This window comes from Scyliorhinus torazame, chromosome 17 (genome assembly GCF_047496885.1).
Source record: "Scyliorhinus torazame isolate Kashiwa2021f chromosome 17, sScyTor2.1, whole genome shotgun sequence".
In the NCBI taxonomy this organism is placed as follows: domain Eukaryota; kingdom Metazoa; phylum Chordata; class Chondrichthyes; order Carcharhiniformes; family Scyliorhinidae; genus Scyliorhinus; species Scyliorhinus torazame.
Genome location: NC_092723.1, coordinates 23,559,366 through 23,578,051, shown reverse-complemented (window position 1 = coordinate 23,578,051; position 18,686 = coordinate 23,559,366). Strand labels below are relative to the sequence as shown.

At 47.6% G+C, this 18,686-nt stretch overlaps 1 protein-coding gene across 2 annotated transcripts in view; it reads left to right on the top strand.

Moving 5' to 3' along the window:
* The window catches only part of ikbke (inhibitor of nuclear factor kappa B kinase subunit epsilon), an 86,569-nt gene that overhangs the window by 35,804 nt on the left and 32,079 nt on the right, over positions 1–18,686 (top strand). For both annotated transcript variants that reach the window (XM_072480200.1, XM_072480201.1), the window contains one exon: positions 13,576–13,772. In XM_072480200.1, the coding sequence (XP_072336301.1) occupies positions 13,576–13,772 (197 nt within the window). The remainder of the gene's footprint in view (positions 1–13,575; positions 13,773–18,686) is intronic.

Genomic DNA, 18,686 nt, shown 5'->3' with positions numbered 1-18,686 from the left:
CAAGACCAACATTTACTGCCCCCAATGCCTTTGAGATGATGGTCGTGCCTTCTAGAGCCACTGCAGTCCACGTTGGTACTCTCAGAGTGCTATTGAGAGAGTGGTTAGCAAAGTATATGGGATCTTTGGCTTCATAAATGGAGGCATTGGGCACTGTTATATTGAGAATCCACACTCTGGATTCCTGTAAAACATGATAAAACATGATAAGAGGTTTATTAAGGATGTTGCTCATACAATCAAGATAATGATTTGCTTAAAGCACACGCAAACACTCTGCTGACATTATTACACATCACCTGACATAGAACCAGCAATATTGCGCGCTATTCTCCCCCCACCCCCCCCCCCCCCCCCCCCACGCCGGGTGGGAGAATCGCCGGGGCGCTGCGCGAATCGCGCCACGCCGCTCCGACGCCTGCACGCGATTCTCCCGCCCCCCCGGAAACCAGCGGCGCGCGATTCGCACTGCGCCGCTCGGAGAACCGGTGAGCGGCGATTCTCCGGCCGGATGGGCCGAGCGGCCGCTACGACACGAAAGGTTCCCGCTGGCGCCGTCCACCCCTGGTCGCTGCCAGCAGGAACTCTGCGGGAACGCTGGTGGGGGCAGCCTGTTGGGGGGGGCAGGGGGGCTCCTTCACCGGGGTGGCGTCTGATGGGGTCTGGCCCGCGATCGGGGCCCACCAATTGGTGGGCCGCCCCCCCCCCCCCCCCCCCCCCCCACCCCGGGCCTACCTCCTTCTGTGCGCGGCCGCAGAACACCGGCTCCATGTTGGTGAGGGGCCGGCATGCTTAAGACGTTCCACACGCATGCGCAGGATTGGGCTGCCCCAACCGCTCCAGCGCCGTACTGGCCCCCTGTGGGGGCCAGAATAGGTCATGTCCGGGCCCTGTTTGCGCTGTCGTGAAGCACGACGTGTTCACGACGGCGCAAACACTTGGCCTCAATATCGGAGAATCGCCCCCATTGTGTTCCCAGTTACATAACACCCCTCCGTCTTTACTTCATTAGTGCAACGACAACAATTAACATTTATACAACAGATCCCCTGGTATGTTATTTCTTTACATATATACAATTTAATAAGACAGTCTCTGTGGTGAATGTTGATTCCTTTTTGTTGAATTCGGCGTTCCTGAACTCGGCTACTTGCGAACTCAGAAGTGTCCCCAATCCTTTCTGTGGATGTTACTTATTGAGTAGTTATTTCAGCAGCTGTCACCATAGGCATTGAAAAGTACTCAGAAGCCGAATCTGAACTAGTCACTGTCGATGATCTCTGTTCCAAAGTATATCTCTCCAGATTTTCTAAAGGTAGAACCTCTGGAGAAGCTTCTGTGGACTCACTTTGTGCGGCAAGTAATTGACCAGCATGATGTCACCAAAGTCTCTCATCATCTATCTGTATGGTGTATGATATTGGACCTCTCTTTGCTAGGATCATAGCGGGTACCCATTTCTCATTGGTGATGCTAACACTCACTCTCTCCGGTTGAATACTCGTCTTTTAGAGCTATTCTCCCTCCTACCAATTTGTTGTCATTTGACAATCTCTGGTGGAGTTCACAAATCGAACTGTGTTCATAGTTTCATAGTCTCCTCTTGAACAACAGCATTGTCGGCGAACTCTTGGTGGTAGCATGTACTGTGTTCTGAAAAGATATAAGGGTCCGGGGGGGTACAAATCACGCAACGCCACTCCGACGCCGGTCCGCCGATTCCCCGGCGACCGGTGAATCGGCGCCAATGGATCCAGAGTGCCCCCCCCCCCCGGCGATTCTCCGCGCTCGACGGGCCAAGTGCCCGCCTAGTTCGGCCGAGTCCCGCCGGCACCGTTCGCGTGTGGTCCTACCCGGCGGGACCTCAGCGTTCATGCTGCGGGAGCCGTCCTGGTTTCTGGGAGGGGGGGATCTGACTCCGGGCGGAGGGCCTCCACACGGTGGCCTGGCCCACAATTGGGACCTACTGATTGACGGTCGGGCTTATCCCGGGGGGGGGGGGGGCGGGCGGGCTATGTTCCTCCGCGCCGGGCCCCTGTACAGCTCCGACATGCTGCCCGGGGCCGGCGCGGAGAAGGCAACCCACGAGCATGAGTGAATTTGCGCCGTGACACGCATGCGCTGCGTGAAGCGCTCCAGTGCCGTGCTGGCCCCCTGTGCGGCGCAGGATCGCTGATCCTAGGGGCCAGATGACGCCATCATAAAACGCTCTGCCGTTTACGACGCCGTCAATACGTAGCCCCAGGATCGGAGAATCCCACCCAAGAAATTTGTTACTCTTCTTGATAATGTTCCCTGGTCCTTCGATGGTTTAATGGTTGCGCAAAACGTTCGGCCAATCCATTCGTTGCTGGATTCTTTGGAGCTGACCTGATATGCTGTACACTGTTCCCTTGCAAGTCATCCTGAAACTCCTTTGAAGTAAACTGCGTACTATTATCATTGAAAATCTGCTCCACCATTCCAAATCCTGTGATTATTTTACCTAGTTTTTAATGGTCTGCGTAGTCTTCGTTGACTTCATTATCGTGATATCTGGCCATTTCGAGTGCGCGTCCACAATCGCTAAGAATGTGTGACCCCCCAATGGACCCTCCAGCATAATCATAGAACAAAGAACATACAGTGCAGAAGGAGGCCATTCGACCCATCGAGTCTGCACCGACCCACTTAAGCCCTCACTTCCACCCTATCTCCGTAACCCAATAACCCCTCCTAACCTTTTATGGTCACTATGGGCAATTTATCATGGCCAATCCACCTAACCTGCATGTCTTTGGACTGTGGGAGGAAACCGGAGCACCCGGAGGAAACCCACGCAGACACGGGGAGAACATGCAGACTCCGCACAGACAGTGACCCAGCAGGGAATTGAACCTGGGACCCTGGCGCTGTGAAGCCACAGTGCTAATCACTTGTGCTACCATACTTCCCGATGTGTATTCTCAGCCATAGCTGAGCCGGCCATTCCCACAGAGGTAATGGTTGCACTGGTGGAGTGTTCCTTAGTTTTGCACACGATTGTTATTGCCTAACTTTCTCTTCAATTTGAGCATCTAATCCTGGCCACCAGAAATAACTGCCCGCCAATTCCTTCATCCTTACCACACTGGGATGTCCCTCAAGCAGTTGGTCAAGGACTCTACTGCGTAAGCACGGAGGAATAATCAATGGGTTTCCAACAATAGAACTCCATCCTGTACTTCAAGTCTTGTGGTCAGGACTTTTCATATGAACGTTTGACTGTGTTCCTTTTTGGACCAAATCCATCACCTTCCCATCACTTCTTGTACATCTTTGAACTTGAGATGAAGTCACAGATACACTATCCACGAGCGAGAAATATTAAATATTGATTAAATTTTCATCTGGGTCATGCTTGACTTGAAACGGCAATCATGATAAAGCTCCAACATTTGAATGCTGCTCTGACTTGTGATACTGGATATCGAAGTGTGTGACGACAATATCAATGACCGTCTTTGCAATCTACTAGCTGACAAAGAAAGTAAACCTTTGAACGGCCCAAAGATTGTAGTTCAGGGTCGATGATCCGTCAAAAAAGTAAAATGACGCCCACATAGGTAATGGTGGAACCTTCTTACACCGATAATGATGCTCAAAGATTCTTTTTCTAGTTGAGCGTAATTCATTTCTGCGCTAGTAAGAGTGCATGAGGCAAATGCTATTGGTCGCTCCTCTACTGAAGGCACAATGTGCGAGACAACGTCACCCCATAGGGTGAGGCATCACAAGCTAATTGCAAATTCATTTTTGGAATATAATGAACCAACAGCTCTGACTTCTTTCACTTCATTGTCTACATTCTCTCATTCTTCTGACCAGTGGGATGCCTGTTTGACAAACAGCAAAGTGCGTAAAAGCTTTAATCGTGTTGCTAAATTTGGCACAAAATTTACCATAATAATTGATCAATCCTAAGAACAACCTTAATTGTGTCACATTTTGAGGACATAGTTCTCAAATTGCTGACGTTTTCTTTGGTTCTTTGTGTAAACTGTTTTTATCGATGATGTGACCAAGGTAATTTATGATTGACATGCAAAAGTCACAATTTTCCTTCATAACTATCAGGTTGTGATTGTAACCGCTTCAGGGTCATTCCAAATTCTCCAGGTCTTCCTGTTCACTCGAACCGGCGATGATAATGTCATCTAAATAACATTGCACTCCATTCAGCCCACCTTGAATTTGATCCATGGATCTTTGAGAAAGAACAGGCACAGAAGCTATTCCAAAAGGAAGTCTTCCGTAATCAAACAGACCTTTGTGCGTCATTCTGGTGGGTAGTGGCTGTGATTTGGCAGCCACATCCATCTGCTTGTGAAAAATCAATTTTACTGAATTTCTGTCCTCCAGGAAGTCCAGCAAACAACTCGTCAATCAACGGCAGTGGATAATTATTTATGGTTAAAGCTGGGTTAATAGTAGTTTTTAAATCTCCACACGTGCTCACTGAATCATCTTGTTTTAATACAGGAACGATTGGTATAGCCCGATTACTTGTAGCAACAGGTTCAATGACTCCTGCCCTTACTAATCTGTCTAGTTCTTTTTCAACTTTAGGCATGATGGCATAAGGTTCGGGTCTAGCTTTGAGATATTTGGGTCTGCTGTCCGGCTTGATTTTTAGGTGTAGCTCAACTCCAGTCATAGAGTCAGGTGAATCTTCGAACACCTTCTTGTACTTCTTCAGAAGTTGTTGCTCTTTAAATCCACTAATTGAGTCAATGTTTCCCACATAAGCCCAATTCTTAGCGAACCATGTTCCATGAACAACATAAAGAGGCAACTTCACCATCTATCCATTTGCTTCTACTTATACCATAATGCATCCTTTTAATGGTACAACCTCTTCAGTGTACTGTTATGGGCGAGGCGTTTTCAGAACCCCAAAATGTATCATGGAGTTCAACCAACCTCTCCCTTTAATGTATTTGTTGCTTTTCCGAGCACACGGCTTGTGAGATTACAATTATGGACACGTGGGTTTTTAAACACAAAACAATGTTTATTCCATAAACTCAACTTAACATCTTAAATAAACATTGGATCTCTTAACACCCCTTACTTCAAAGATAACTACGAAAATATTACAACAGTAAATAATTCCTCAAAATGTTCCTTCAAACTTTCAAGTGACTTAACACATTTAAACAGAATCACATCAGGTTAAAGGCTTTACTATTATGAGTTTAAATCATAAATGATCCAGAGATAGTCTTTCATGGCAGAGATCCAGCTCACTGAAAACACAGACACTCCCAAGCTCTTTTCAAACTCCAAACTGCAGCTCTCTGGAAACACACAGACACACACAAGCTGCTTTTACAAACTGCAGCTCTCTGGAAACACACAAACACACACAAGCTCTTTTTCAAACTCAAACTTCAAAATGGCTGACCTGAACTCGGCTCCACCCACTCTCTGACATCACTGTTTTCTTAAAGGTACATTGCTTAAACATCCATGTCTTAAAGGTACTCTCACATGACACCTCCCCCAAGAAAAACAAATAAACTATCAACTTCAAGATGGTTTCATTTTTCACTTTTGCACCATCGACTAAAAAATGTACACAGTAAATATACCTTTTCATTAAAAAAAAACAACACACGCAAACAGGTATAATAATATAGCCCATTTTTCTTTGTTCTTCTTCCTCCAACCACAATCCTTCTCGATTGACAGTCTCTTTGAACAAAGTCTCTGCACGATCCATCCATTCCTCTACTCTTGGCATTTCTCTTCAGAATCAGATAATTTAGTTCAATCTGACCAGAGCCACTTGCAATTCTCCAATACAGGAACATTGGTTACCACAGCTATCGGGCAGTCAAATGCCTGTTGAAAGTCTGCTGTCCATTGACATTTTTTACATTTCTTCAGCAATTCCATCAGTGGAATAATCACGCCACAAAGCCTTTGCACAACTGTTTGATCAAATTCATTCATGCTAAGAGATCGCATTATTTCCCTTCGTCTTGAGGGTATCGGAATCTCCGCAAGGAAAGTGATTCGGGCTTCTCCAAATTCACTTTCGGCTAGGTTCATCACCAAACCCGCCTCCTGAAATCGACCGAAGAACTCCATACGATGTTTTAAATGTTCTTTCAATGTCTGGAAGTTGGAAATAAAAGCAGATTGTCCCACTTTCTCAATGCAATCCTTCAAACGTGGGATAGGATAAGAGTCCATTGTTGTAATTGCATTCACCTTTCGATAGTCCACACACAACCGTTGGGTACCGTCTGGTTTAGGTACCATCACAATGGGTGAACTCCATTGGCTGCAACCCACTTCAATTATGCCATTTTTAAGCATACTCTCAACCTCTTTGTTAACCTGTGCCAATTTTAAAGGGTTAAGTCTATATGGATGGTGTTTGATGGGAACAGTATTTCTCACATCTACATCATGTATAGCCAGTTTAGTACTTCCTGATTTATCTCTCCAAACTTGTCCATGTGATATCAATAACTCTTTCAGGTCAGTTTGTTTTTCCTCTGGAAGGTAACTTAACAATTCATCCCAATTTTTAAGAACATCCTCATTTTCCAATTTAATTTGAGCTATATCAAATTCACAGTCATCTGGATTTGGTTCGTCACTTTTGAGTTAGAATCATTAAAACCTCCTTTTTCTCTCCTTCCCTTTCAAAGTACCTTTTACGCATATTCACATGACACACTTGGTGAGTTTTCCTTCCATCTGGTGTTTTTACCACATAATTTACCTCACTTAATTTCCTTTCAATCTGATACGGTCCACAAAACCTAGCTTTTAATAGCTCACCTACCACTGGAAACAACACTAAAACTTTATCCCCACTGGCAAAACTACGAACTTTGGATTTCTTGTCCGCTACCCATTTCATCACATTTTGTGCAACTTTCAAATGTTGTCTCGCCAATTCACCTGCTCTATTTAATCGTTCCCTAAAATTTGACATTTAATCCAATAGTGTAATTTCCGATTTCTCACCCACCAATTTTTCCTGAATCAATTTAAGTGGTCCTCTTACCTCGTGACCAAAAATTAGTTCAAAAGGACTACATTTGGTAGACTCGTTAGGTGCATTCCTAATTGCAAACAATACGAATGGGATTCCTTTATCCCAATCCTCTGGACAATCTTGACAATAAGCCCTCAACATTGTCTTTAATGTCTAATGCCACCTTTCTAACGCTCCCCGCGATTCTGGATGGTACGCAGTTGATTTAAATTGTTGTATTCCTAAGCTATCCATAACTTCTTTGAATAACTTTGAAGTAAAATTTGATCCTTGATCCGATTGAATTTCTGTGGTTAGTCCATATCTAGTAAAGAATTTAAGTAACTCCTCCACAATCCTTTTAGCTGTAATATTACGTACTGGAATGGCCTCTGGAAACCTAGTAGACACATACATTATAGTCAAAAGATATTGATTCCCACTTTTTGTTTTAGGAAGCGATCCTACACAATCAATTAGGACCCTTGTAAAAGGTTCCTCAAATGCTGGAATGGGTATTAAGGGTGCTGGTTTTATCACTGCTTGAGGTTTCCCTATCACTTGACATGTGTGACATGATTGACAAAATTTAACTACATCTTTATGTAGTCCAGGCCAATAAAAATGTTCCTGGATTTTAGCTTGAGTTTTCCTTTATTCCCAAATGACCTCCCACTGGTACCTCGTGCAACTCGCAACACCTCCTTTCTATACCCTACCGACAATACGACTTAATGAACTTCTGCCCATTTTTCATCCGCCTGCATATGTACAGGCCTCCATTTTCTCACCAAGACATCACTTTTACGGTAATAACACTCTGGTATACTCTCAGATTCCTCTTCCGTATATGCTTTCTGATATATCCATTTTATTTCTACATCTTTCTGTTGTAACTCCGCCAATTTTCCTGAACTAAAAATATCCGCCTCATCCTCCACCTGTTCTTGTTCTTTTTCAGCCACCTGATCAAAAATCGTTTCTGATAATTGCACTTCAACTTCATCTTCACGCTTTGATTTCTCCTCCTGTCTTAACCTGTGACTTTGCGACCTTGTTACCACACAATCCGGAAAAATCCCAGGATATTCGTCCTTCAACACTTCAGTTGTCTGATTTTCCACTGGCTTATCAACCACAGTAGGCATCACTCCCACCTGAGATCCAGCTGTATCATTACCCAAGATAAACTGTATTCCTGGACAAGATAGTTTATCTATTACTCCTACTACCACTTCACCACTCTTCACTGGACTTTCCAACCTTACCTTATATAATGGAATGCTACTCCTCTCACCCTGATTTCCACATATCACCACCTTTTCTGGCAACATTCTTCCCAAACTACATAATTCCTCATCTCTTACCATTAAAGATTGACTAGCCCCTGTATATCTTAAAATTGTGACTTCTTTACCTGCTCCTCCTGATACACATGTGTAAACTTTACCCACACAAGTAAATTCCTTAAAGACATCTAGCACCTTCTTAACAATTACTTCTTGAACAGGCTGTACAATCGTTTGCACCTCCTTCGCTTCACTTGGGCTTTCCTTTACCACTTTAACAAACACTACTGTCTTATCCTGTGTTACCACATCAGCCTTCCCAGTGCTTTTCTTCAACCACCAACACTGTGACTTTAGATGGCCTAGTTTCTTACAGTGAAGACATCTGAAACTTTTCATTTCTTTTCCACCCTCCTGGATTTCTTTTTTAATCTGAGGTACACTCTCTTTATTGTCTCCCATCAGATCACCTTTACCTTTACCACTTGAGTATTTCTCATGTCCCCAGTTTCTATCCCTCACCGGCTGAAACTGATGTTGGAAACCAATCTTTGATTTATGAACTAATTCATAATCATCTGCCATTTCCACTGCTAATCTCACAGTTTTAACCCTCTGCTCTTCCACATGAGTTCTCACTACATCAGGAATTGAATTTTTAAACTCCCCCAAAAGTATAATTTCTCTCAGAGCTTCATACGTTTGGTCGATTTTCAAAGCCCTTATCCACCTATCAAAATTACTCTGTTTGAGCCTTTCAAGCTCCATGTATGTTTGACCAAATTCTTTCCTTAAATTTCTAAACCTTTGTCTGTAAGCTTCAGGCACTAGCTCATATGCACTTAAGATGGATTTCTTCACCCCCTCATTGTTCCAGATACCTCCTCCGGTAGTGATGCAAACACCTCACTAGCCCTACCTACCAGCTTTGTTTGAATCAGTAATACCCACATGTCCTGTGGCCATTGCATTTGTTTAGCTACCTTCTCAAATAAAATGAAAAAGGTGTCCACCTCCTTCTCGTCAAACCTTGGCAATGCTTGGACATATTTAAATAGATCCCCACCACGTCTTCGACTATGATGCCCTGTCTCATTATCCTCATCCATCTCCTCCAACTGTAAATGTCCCTTTGCGTCTGCCAATTTGAACTGATTTTCATGTTTCAGAGCCATTTTCCGAAGTTCAAACTCTCTCTCTTTTTCCCTTTCCTCTCTATCTCTTTCTTTGTTTCTTTCTTCCCTCTCTATCTCTATCTCTTTCTTTCATTGCATATTCAAGCCGCTTTAATTCTTTTTCATGTTCAAGTTGCTTTAATTCTTTTTCATGTTCAAATTGCTTAATCTGCCACTGGAGCATTGCCATATCTAATGAGTCAGACTGTATCACAGGCAAACGTAAATGTTTTTTTTTTAAAATAATTTTTATTAAAGGTTTTCATAAAATATCGATAACCAAATAAGAAAGAAAAAAGAACCCAACAGGGTTAAGTACAAAACACAATCTAAAAAAGCAACCCCCCCAAACCCCTCCCCCCCCCCCCCCCTGTACATAAATAATAAATTAACATTAACACCCCGACTTAACACAACAGGTATATACACCCCCTCAGACCCTCCAGTGTAAATAACATAAACAAAAATAAAGTAACCCCCCCCCACCCTCCCCCGCCGAGCTGCTGCTGCCATTGACCAATGTCTATCGTTCTGTCAGAAAGTCTAAGAACGGTTGCCACCGCCTAAAGAACCCTTGTACCGACCCTCAAGGCGAATTTCACCCTCTCCAACTTAATGAACCCTGCCATATCGCTGATCCAGGATTCGACGTTTGGGGGGCCTCGCATCTTTACACTGAAGGAGAATCCTTCGCCGGGCTACCAGGGACGCAAAGGCCAGAATTCCGGCCTCTTTCGCCTCCTGCACTCCCGGCTCCTCTGCCACCCCAAATATTGCGAGCCACCAGCCCAGTCTGACCCTGGATCCTACCACCCTCGACACCGTCCTCGCTACGCCCTTCCAAAATTCCTCCAGCGCTGGGCATGCCCAGAACATATGGGTGTGATTTGCTGGGCTCCCTGAGCACCTAACACACCTGTCCTCACCCCCAAAGAACCTGCTCATCCTTGTCCCGGTCATGTGTGCCCGGTGCAGCACCTTAAACTGTATGAGGCTGAGCCTCGCGCACGAAGAGGAAGAATTCACCCTCCCTAGGGCATCTGCCCACGTCCCCTCTTCGATCTCCTCTCCCAACTCCTCCTCCCACTTACCTTTCAACTCCACCACCGAGGCCTCCTCCTCCTCCTGCATCACCTGGTATGTTTCCGAGATCTTCCCCACTCCCACCCACCCCCCCCGAGAGCACCCTGTCCTGTACTGTGTGTGGCAGTAGCCGCGGGAATTCCACCACCTGCCGTCTGGCAAGCGCCCTTACCTGTAAGTACCTGAAGGTGTTCCCCGGGGGGAGCCCGTACTTCTCACCCAAGCTCGTGAACTTCCCGTCCACAAACAGGTCCCCCAACTTTCGTATCCCTGCCCTGTGCCACCCCGAAAACCCTCCACCTGTTCTTCCTGGGGCGAACCGGTGGTTCCCCCGTAATGGGGTCCACGCCGAGGCCCCAACTTCCCCCCAATGCCGCCTCCACTGCCCCCAAATTTTGAGGGCCGCCACCACCACCGGGCTCGTGGTATACCTCCTTGGAGGGAGCAGCAGCGGCGCCGTTGCCAGCGCCCCCAGACCCGTGCCCACACAGGACGCCGTCTCCAGCCTCTTCCATGCAGCCCCCTCCCCCTCCATCACCCACTTGCACACCATCGTCGCATTGGCGCCCAGTAGTACCCACAGAGGTTGGGCAGCGCCAGCCCCCCCCTATCTCTACTCTGCTCCAGGAACACCCTTCTCACCCTCTGAGTCCCTCGCGCCCACACAAACCCCATTATACTCCTGTTAACCCGCCTGAAAAAAGCCTTCGGGATAAACACGGGGAGGCACTGGAACAGGAACAAAAACCTTGGGAGCACGGTCATTTTGATTGACTTGAGGCAAACGTAAATGTGCAGATACTGCGTTAAGTACCTCATCTTTTCGTATTTTGCTAGGCAGTGTTAACTGCAATGCTTTTGCCAAACTTTTTTTTTTAATAAATATTTTATTGAAAATTTTTGGTCAACCAACACAGTACATTGTGCATCCTTTACACAATATTATAACAACACAAATAACAATGACCTATTTTATAAACAAAAAATGAATAAATAATAAATAACAAAAATGAAAACTAACCCTAATTGGCAACTGCCTCATCACAAGTAACACTCTCCAAAAATATAATTTAACAGTCCAATATATAATTATCTGTCGCAACGACCTATACATATTATACAGTATACATTAACAACCCTGAGAGTCCTTCTGGTTCCTCCTCCCCCCCCGATCCTGGGCTGCTGCTGCTGCCTTCTTTTTTCCATTCCATCTATCTTTCTGCGAGGTATTCGACGAACGGTTGCCACCGCCTGGTGCACCCTTGAGCCGACCCCCTTAGGACGAACTTAATCCGCTCTAGCTTTATAAACCCTGCCATGTCATTTATCCAGGTCTCCACCCCCGGGGGCTTGGCTTCTTTCCACATTAACAATATCCTGCGCCGGGCTACTCGGGACGCAATTGCATTAGGTGTTGGTGTTCTGGTTGGAACCAGTTGGTTAGATGGATGGCGTGTGGTTCAGGTGAACACAAACCCCGCATGGGTTTGATTACAGCTGAGGTAGGCTTGGGACCTTCCCCCTCGGCCTGCTCCTGAGAGGGGAAGGCAATGGCAAACCACCACTGACAAAAACTGCCAGCTTCAGAGTTAAGCATCAGTACGCAATGAGCCAAGGACTGACCTTTGACCAGAGCACACATGGACAACGGACGGCCAGTCAGAGCTTTGAGTAAAAGCTGGAGACCAGGGCCGGGATTCTCCCCTACCCGGCGGGGCGGGGGAATCCGGCATAATGGAGTGGCGGGAACCACTCCGGCGTCACGCCGCACCTTTAGGGGCCAAGCCCTCACCTTGAGGGGCTAGGCCCGCGCCAGAGTGATTTCCACCCCGCCGGCTGGTGGGAAAGGCCTTTGGCGCCACGCCAGCCGGCGGCGAAAGGACTTCGCCAGGCGACGCATGCACGGGAGCGTCAGCGGCCGCTCACGGCATCCCCGCGCATGCGCAGTGGAGGGGGTCTCTTCCGCCTCCGCTATAGTGAAGACCATGGCGAATGCGGAAGAAAAAGAGTGCCCCCACGGCAGAGGCCCGCCGGCCGATTGGTGGGACCCGATCGCGGGCCAGGCCACCGTGGGGGCACCCCCTGGGGCCAGATCGCCGCCCCCCCCCCCCCCCAGGACCCCGGAGCCCGCCTGCGCCGTCTGCTCCCGCCGGTACGGTAGGTGGTTCAATCCATGCCGGCTGCAGTGGCCTTTATTGCAATTCAATAAACTCTCTCAATAATGAAAAGCTCTGTGCATTGGCTTCAGCTTCACGAACCTGCTTGGATCCTCTTCACGTCACCCAACTTTTAGCCAGTCCCAGGCTCCACTTACTATTCAAATCCTGGGGCAGCACGGTGGCACAGTGGGTTAGCACTGCGGCCTCACGGCGCCGAGGTCCCAGGTTCGATCCCGGCTCTGGGCCACTGTCTGTGTGGCGTTTGCACATTCTCCCTGTGTTTGCGTGGGTTTCGCCCGCACAACCCAAAAATGTGCAGGCTAGGTGGATTGGCCACGTTAAATTGCCCCTTAATTGGGGAAAAAAATGAATTGGGTACTCTAAATTTTTTTTTAAACTATTGAAATCCTCTTGAATTACTAGAGTTCTGAGATGTCAACATGTTCATTGTTTGATCTGGAGAAAGTGGTTGCATTTCATAGAAACTTTTCAGGAAGTCCAAAGAGGTTTCACCGCCATTTGTTTTAAAAGGTGGTCACTGTTTGTGATGAGGGAGTCAAGATCAGATACAGATTGAGAAGTGTAGGAGAGAGGAAGTAATGATGAAATATTGGTTGGCAGATCCCAAACTTGCATTTTCAATGTCTATAAATGGGTTGGAATGCCTTTTAATGACACTTCAGCAAGGAAACAGGAGAGAGACTGTGCTGTTGTTAAAAGGCATTGTTGGTGTCTGCAATAATCATAAAAGCATTGATTTAAAAAATATAGAGATGAGAAGAATTGAGACAGAATGGGTAGGTTCGTGTCCGCTCATCATTTTGGCATCAAAATCCTGCCTTTGTTTTTCACAGAATCAACATATTATTGGGCGCCATCTTCAAACAGACGAAGATCTCGCCTCAGAGCCAAGAGTTCATTTACGAGGGGCATCGCTTGGAGTTGGAGCTGACTCAAGAGGTGCACTTCCTTCCTAAAACAACAGAGGACAGGCCCATCATACTGGTGAGCGTGGAGCCCACGGTGCCCATTGGAGTCATTTACAAAGGGCGTAAGTAGTTGGATTTCTGACTGGAGATTTAGCCTAGGCTCTTAGTTTGAGTGAGGTAGATGGGGCTCGTGTTTCAGTCCAGGTTACAATTGCAGAGTTGGTTTTAAAACTCAAGTTGTGGTTTCATTGTAATCTTCAGTCTTGACGAGGTTTCAGCGCAAGTGTCATAAACTTCTGCACAAAGCATTTTGGCTTGATCAAAGTTTTCAAAACCTTGTGTGGGATAAGTGGGAATCGGTGGCACGATAGCACAGTGGTTAGCACTGTTGCTTCACAGCTCCAGAGTCCCAGGTTCGATTCCCGCTTGGGTCATTACCTGTGCGGAGTCTGCACGTTCTCCCTGTGTCTGTGTGGGTTTCCTCCGGGTGCTCCGGTTTCGTCCCACAAATCCGGAAAGACGTGCTTGTTCGGTGAATTGGACATTCTGAATTCTCCCTCTGTATACCCGAACAGGCGCCAGAGTGTGGCTCCATTGCAATGTTATTGTAAGCCTACTTGTGACACGAATAAAGATTATTAATATTATTATATTATCGATCGGGAAAACTTGGCTGGGGAGTTTGGTACTCGGGGACATCATTTAAAAATGACAGCCAGGTCTTTAAGGAGTGAAATTAGGAAGCATTTCTTTGAGAGGAAAGGTGGAGTTTAGTATTGTTTTCAGATCAATGTTAATTTTAAATCTGAGATTGATAAAGTCTTGTTTACCAAATGTATAGGGAGGTATGGGACTAAGGGGTTGTGTGGAGTTGAGTTATAATCAGCCACTCTCTGATTGGTGGAACAAGCTCGAGGGCGAAATGGCCTCCTCTTGTTCCTGTGTGTGGGATACAGATGCTGAACAAAGCTCCATTTTACACTGAACTGGTGATCATTCACTCTTTGTTACTCAGTTCTTTTGTTTAAATCCAGACTTTTATCTCAAAGATTTGCCAGCCTTTAATGCCAGTTTTCTTATTGAACCTAATTAGGAGATGTTGCAGGATGAATGTTGGACAGGACATGAGAACTCTCCTGTTGTGCCCAAGAGGGCAGACAGGGCTTTGCTTTAATATCTCACCAGAGTGTAAGCTACACAAAAGGGCAGTGCCCCCTCAGTACTGACCACCTGACAGTGCTGCACTCCCGCAGTACTGACCCCCTGACAGTGCTGCACTCCCTCAGTACTCACCTCCCGACAGTGCAGCACTCCCTCAGTACTGACCCTCTGACAGTGCAGCTTCCATCATTAATGACTCTCTGACAGTGCTACACTCCCTCAGTACTGACCCAACAACAATGCAGTGCTCCTCAGTACAAACCCACCAACAATGCAGTGCTCACTCATTACTGAACCTCTGACAGTGCAGAACTCCCTCTGAACTGACCCTACAAGAATGCCGTACTCCCTGAATCCTTTAAAAAAAAAAAAATTTAGAGTACCCAATTCATTTTTTCCAATTAAGGGACAATTTAGCATGTCCAATCCACCTACCCTGCACATCTTTTAGGTTGTGGGGGCGAAACCCACACAAACACGGGGAGAATGTGCAAACTCCACACGGACAATGACCCAGAACCGGGATCGAACCTGGATCCTCGGCGCCGTGAGGCAGCAGTGCTAACCACTGCGCCACCATGCTGCCCGCGTGCTCCCTGAATCCTGACCCCCTGACAGTGCAGCGCTCTCTCAGTATTGATTCTCTGACAGTAGAGCATTCCTTCAGTACTGACCCTCCAACAATTCCGTGCTCCCAAAGTACTGATCCTCTGACAGTGAAGGGCTCTCTCAGTACTGACCCTCTCACCGTGCAGAACTCCTTTAGTACTGACCCTCTGACAGTGCAGCACTCCCTCAGTACTGATCCTCTGACAGTGAAGCACTCCCTCAGTACTGATCCTCTGACAGTGCAACATTCCTTCTGCACTGACCCTCTGACAGTGCAGCACTCCCTCAGTACTGATCCTCTGACAGTGCAACATTCCTTCTGTACTTACCCTCCGACAGTGCAGCCCCCTTTCAGTACTGACCCTCTGACAGTGCAGCACTGCCTCTAGACTGACCCTCCGGCAATATAGTGCTCCCTCAGAACTGACTCCCTGAGAGTGCAGCACTCTCTCAATACTGACCCTCCAACAATGCCTTGCTCCCACAGTACTGACCACTGACAGTGCAGCGCTCTCTCACTACTGACCCAGTGACAGTGCAGCACTCCTTCAGTACTGATCCTCTGACCGTGCAGAACTTCTGACCCTCTGACAGTGCCACACTCCTTCAGTGCTGACCCTCTGACAGTCTGCAGTGCTTCTTCAGTACTGACCCTCTGACAGTGCAGCACTCCCTCATGCTGACCCTCTGACAGTGCAGCACTCCCTCAGTACTGACCCTCTGACAGTGCAGCACTCCCTCAGTACTGACCTTCTGACAGTGCAGCACTCTGTCAGTACTGACCCTCTGACAGTGCAGTGCTCCCTCAGTGCTGACCCTCTGACAGTCTGCAGTGCTTCTTCAGTACTGACCCTCTGACAGTGCAGCACTCCCTCATACTGACCCTCTGACAGTGCAGCACTCCCTCAGTACTGACCCTCTGACAGTGCTGCACTCCCTCAGTACTGACCCTCTGACAGTGCAGTGCTCCCTCAGTTCTGAACCTCTGACAGTGCATTGCTTCCTCAGTACTGACCCTCTGACAGTGCAGTGCTCCCTCAGTACTGACCCTCTGACAGTGCAGTGCTCCCTCAGTACTGACACTCTGACAGTGCAGCGCGCTCTCAGTACTGACCCTCTGACAGTGCAGTGCTCCCTCAGTCCTGACCCTCTGACAGTGCATTGCTCCCTCAGTACTGACCCTCTGACAGTGCAGCGCTCGCTTAGTACTGACCCTCTGACGGTGCATTGCTCCCTCAGTACTGACACTCTGACAGTGCAGCGCTCTCTCAGTCCTGACCCTCTGACAATGCATTGCTCCCTCAGTACTGACCCTCTGACAGTGCAGCGCTCGCTCAGTACTGACCCTCTGACAGTGCATTGCTCCCTCAGTACTGACACTCTGACAGTGCAGCGCTCTCTCAGTCCTGACCCTCTGACAGTGCAGCACTCCCTCAGTACTGACACTCTGACAGTGCATTGCTCCCTCAGTACTGACCCTCTGACAGTGCAGCGCTCGCTCAGTACTGACCCTCTGACGGTGCATTGCTCCCTCAGTACTGACACTCTGACAGTGCAGCGCTCTCTCAGTCCTGACCCTCTGACAGTGCATTGCTCCCTCAGTACTGACCCTCTGACAGTGCAGCGCTCGCTCAGTCTGACCCTCTGACAGTGCATTGCTCCCTCAGTACTGACACTCTGACAGTGCAGCATCCTTCAGTACTGTCCCTCCAACAATGCCGTACTGCCACAGTACTGATTCTCTGACAATGCAGTGCTCCCTCAGTACTCACCTCCCGACAGTGCAGCACTCCCTCAGTACTGACCCTCTGACAGTGCAGCTTCCATCATTAATGACTCTCTGACAGTGCTACACTCTGTCAGTACTGACCCAACAACAATGCAGTGCTCCTCAGTACTAACCCACCAACAATGCAGTACTCACTCATTACTAAACCTTTGACAGTGCAGAATTCCCTCTGAACTGACCTTACAAGAATGCCGTGCTCCCTGAATCCTTTAAAAAAAAAAAAATTAGAGTACCCAATTCATTTTTTCCAATTAAGGGACAATCTAGCGTATCCAATCCACCTACCCTGCACATCTTTGGGGTGTGGGGGCGAAACCCACACAAACACGGGGAGAATGTGCAAACTCCACACAGACAGTGACCCAGAGCCGGGATCGAACCTGGGACCTCGGTGCCGTGAGGCCGCAGTGATAACCACTGCGCCACAGTGCTTCCTGCGTGCTCTCTGAATCCTGACCCCCTGACAGTGCAACGCTCTCTCAGCACTGACCTTCTGATAGTGCAACACTCCCTCAGTACTGACCCTCTGACAGTGCAGTGCTCCCTCAGTTCTGACCCTCTGACAGTGCAGTGCTCCCTCAGTACTGACCCTCTGACAGTGCAGAGCTCTCTCAGTACTGACCCTCTGACAGTGCAGCATCCTTCAATACTGACCTTCTGACAGTGTAGGACGTCAGTACTGTCCCTCCAACAATGCTGTGCTCCCACAGTAATGACCCACTGACAGTGAAGCGCTCTCTGACAGTGCAGAACTACTGCACTACTGAACACCTGACAATGCAGCACTCCTTCAGTACTGACCCTCCAAAAGTGTGGCGCACCCACAGTGGGGATCCTCTGATAGTGCAGCACTCCTTCAGTACTGACCCTTGGAAAATGCAGTGCTCCCTCCGAACTCACTCCCCAACAGTGCAGCGCTCCTTCAGTACTGACCCCTGACAATGCAGCATTTGCTCAGAACTGACTCTCAGACAGTACAGCACTCCCTCAGTACTAACCCTCCAAAAGTGCAATGTTCCTACAGACTGATTCTCTGGCAGTGCAGCACTTCCTCATTACTGACTCTCTGACAGCGCAACATTCTAAAGTACTGACGTTCCAAAACTGCAGTTCTTCCTCAGTATTGGCCCCCTAACAGGGCAGCACTCACTCAGTACTGACCCCCTGACAGTGCAGCACTCCTTTACTCCTGACCCTCCAAAGGTGCAGTGCTCCCTCAGTACCGACCCTCTGACAGTGCAGCATTCCCTCAGTAATAACCCTCCAAAAGTGCACTGCTCCCACAGTACTGACACTGTGAACCTTTTACAATCTTGAATACTGTCTGCAGTTTTGGTCTCTTTATTTAAGGGAGGTTGTAAATGCATTGGAGGCGGTTCCGAGTAGGTTTATTAGATTGATATATAGACATATATCAATCTAATCCAGAATTAGAGGACACTGTTTTAAAATTCAGGGTCGCCCTTTTAGGACAGGC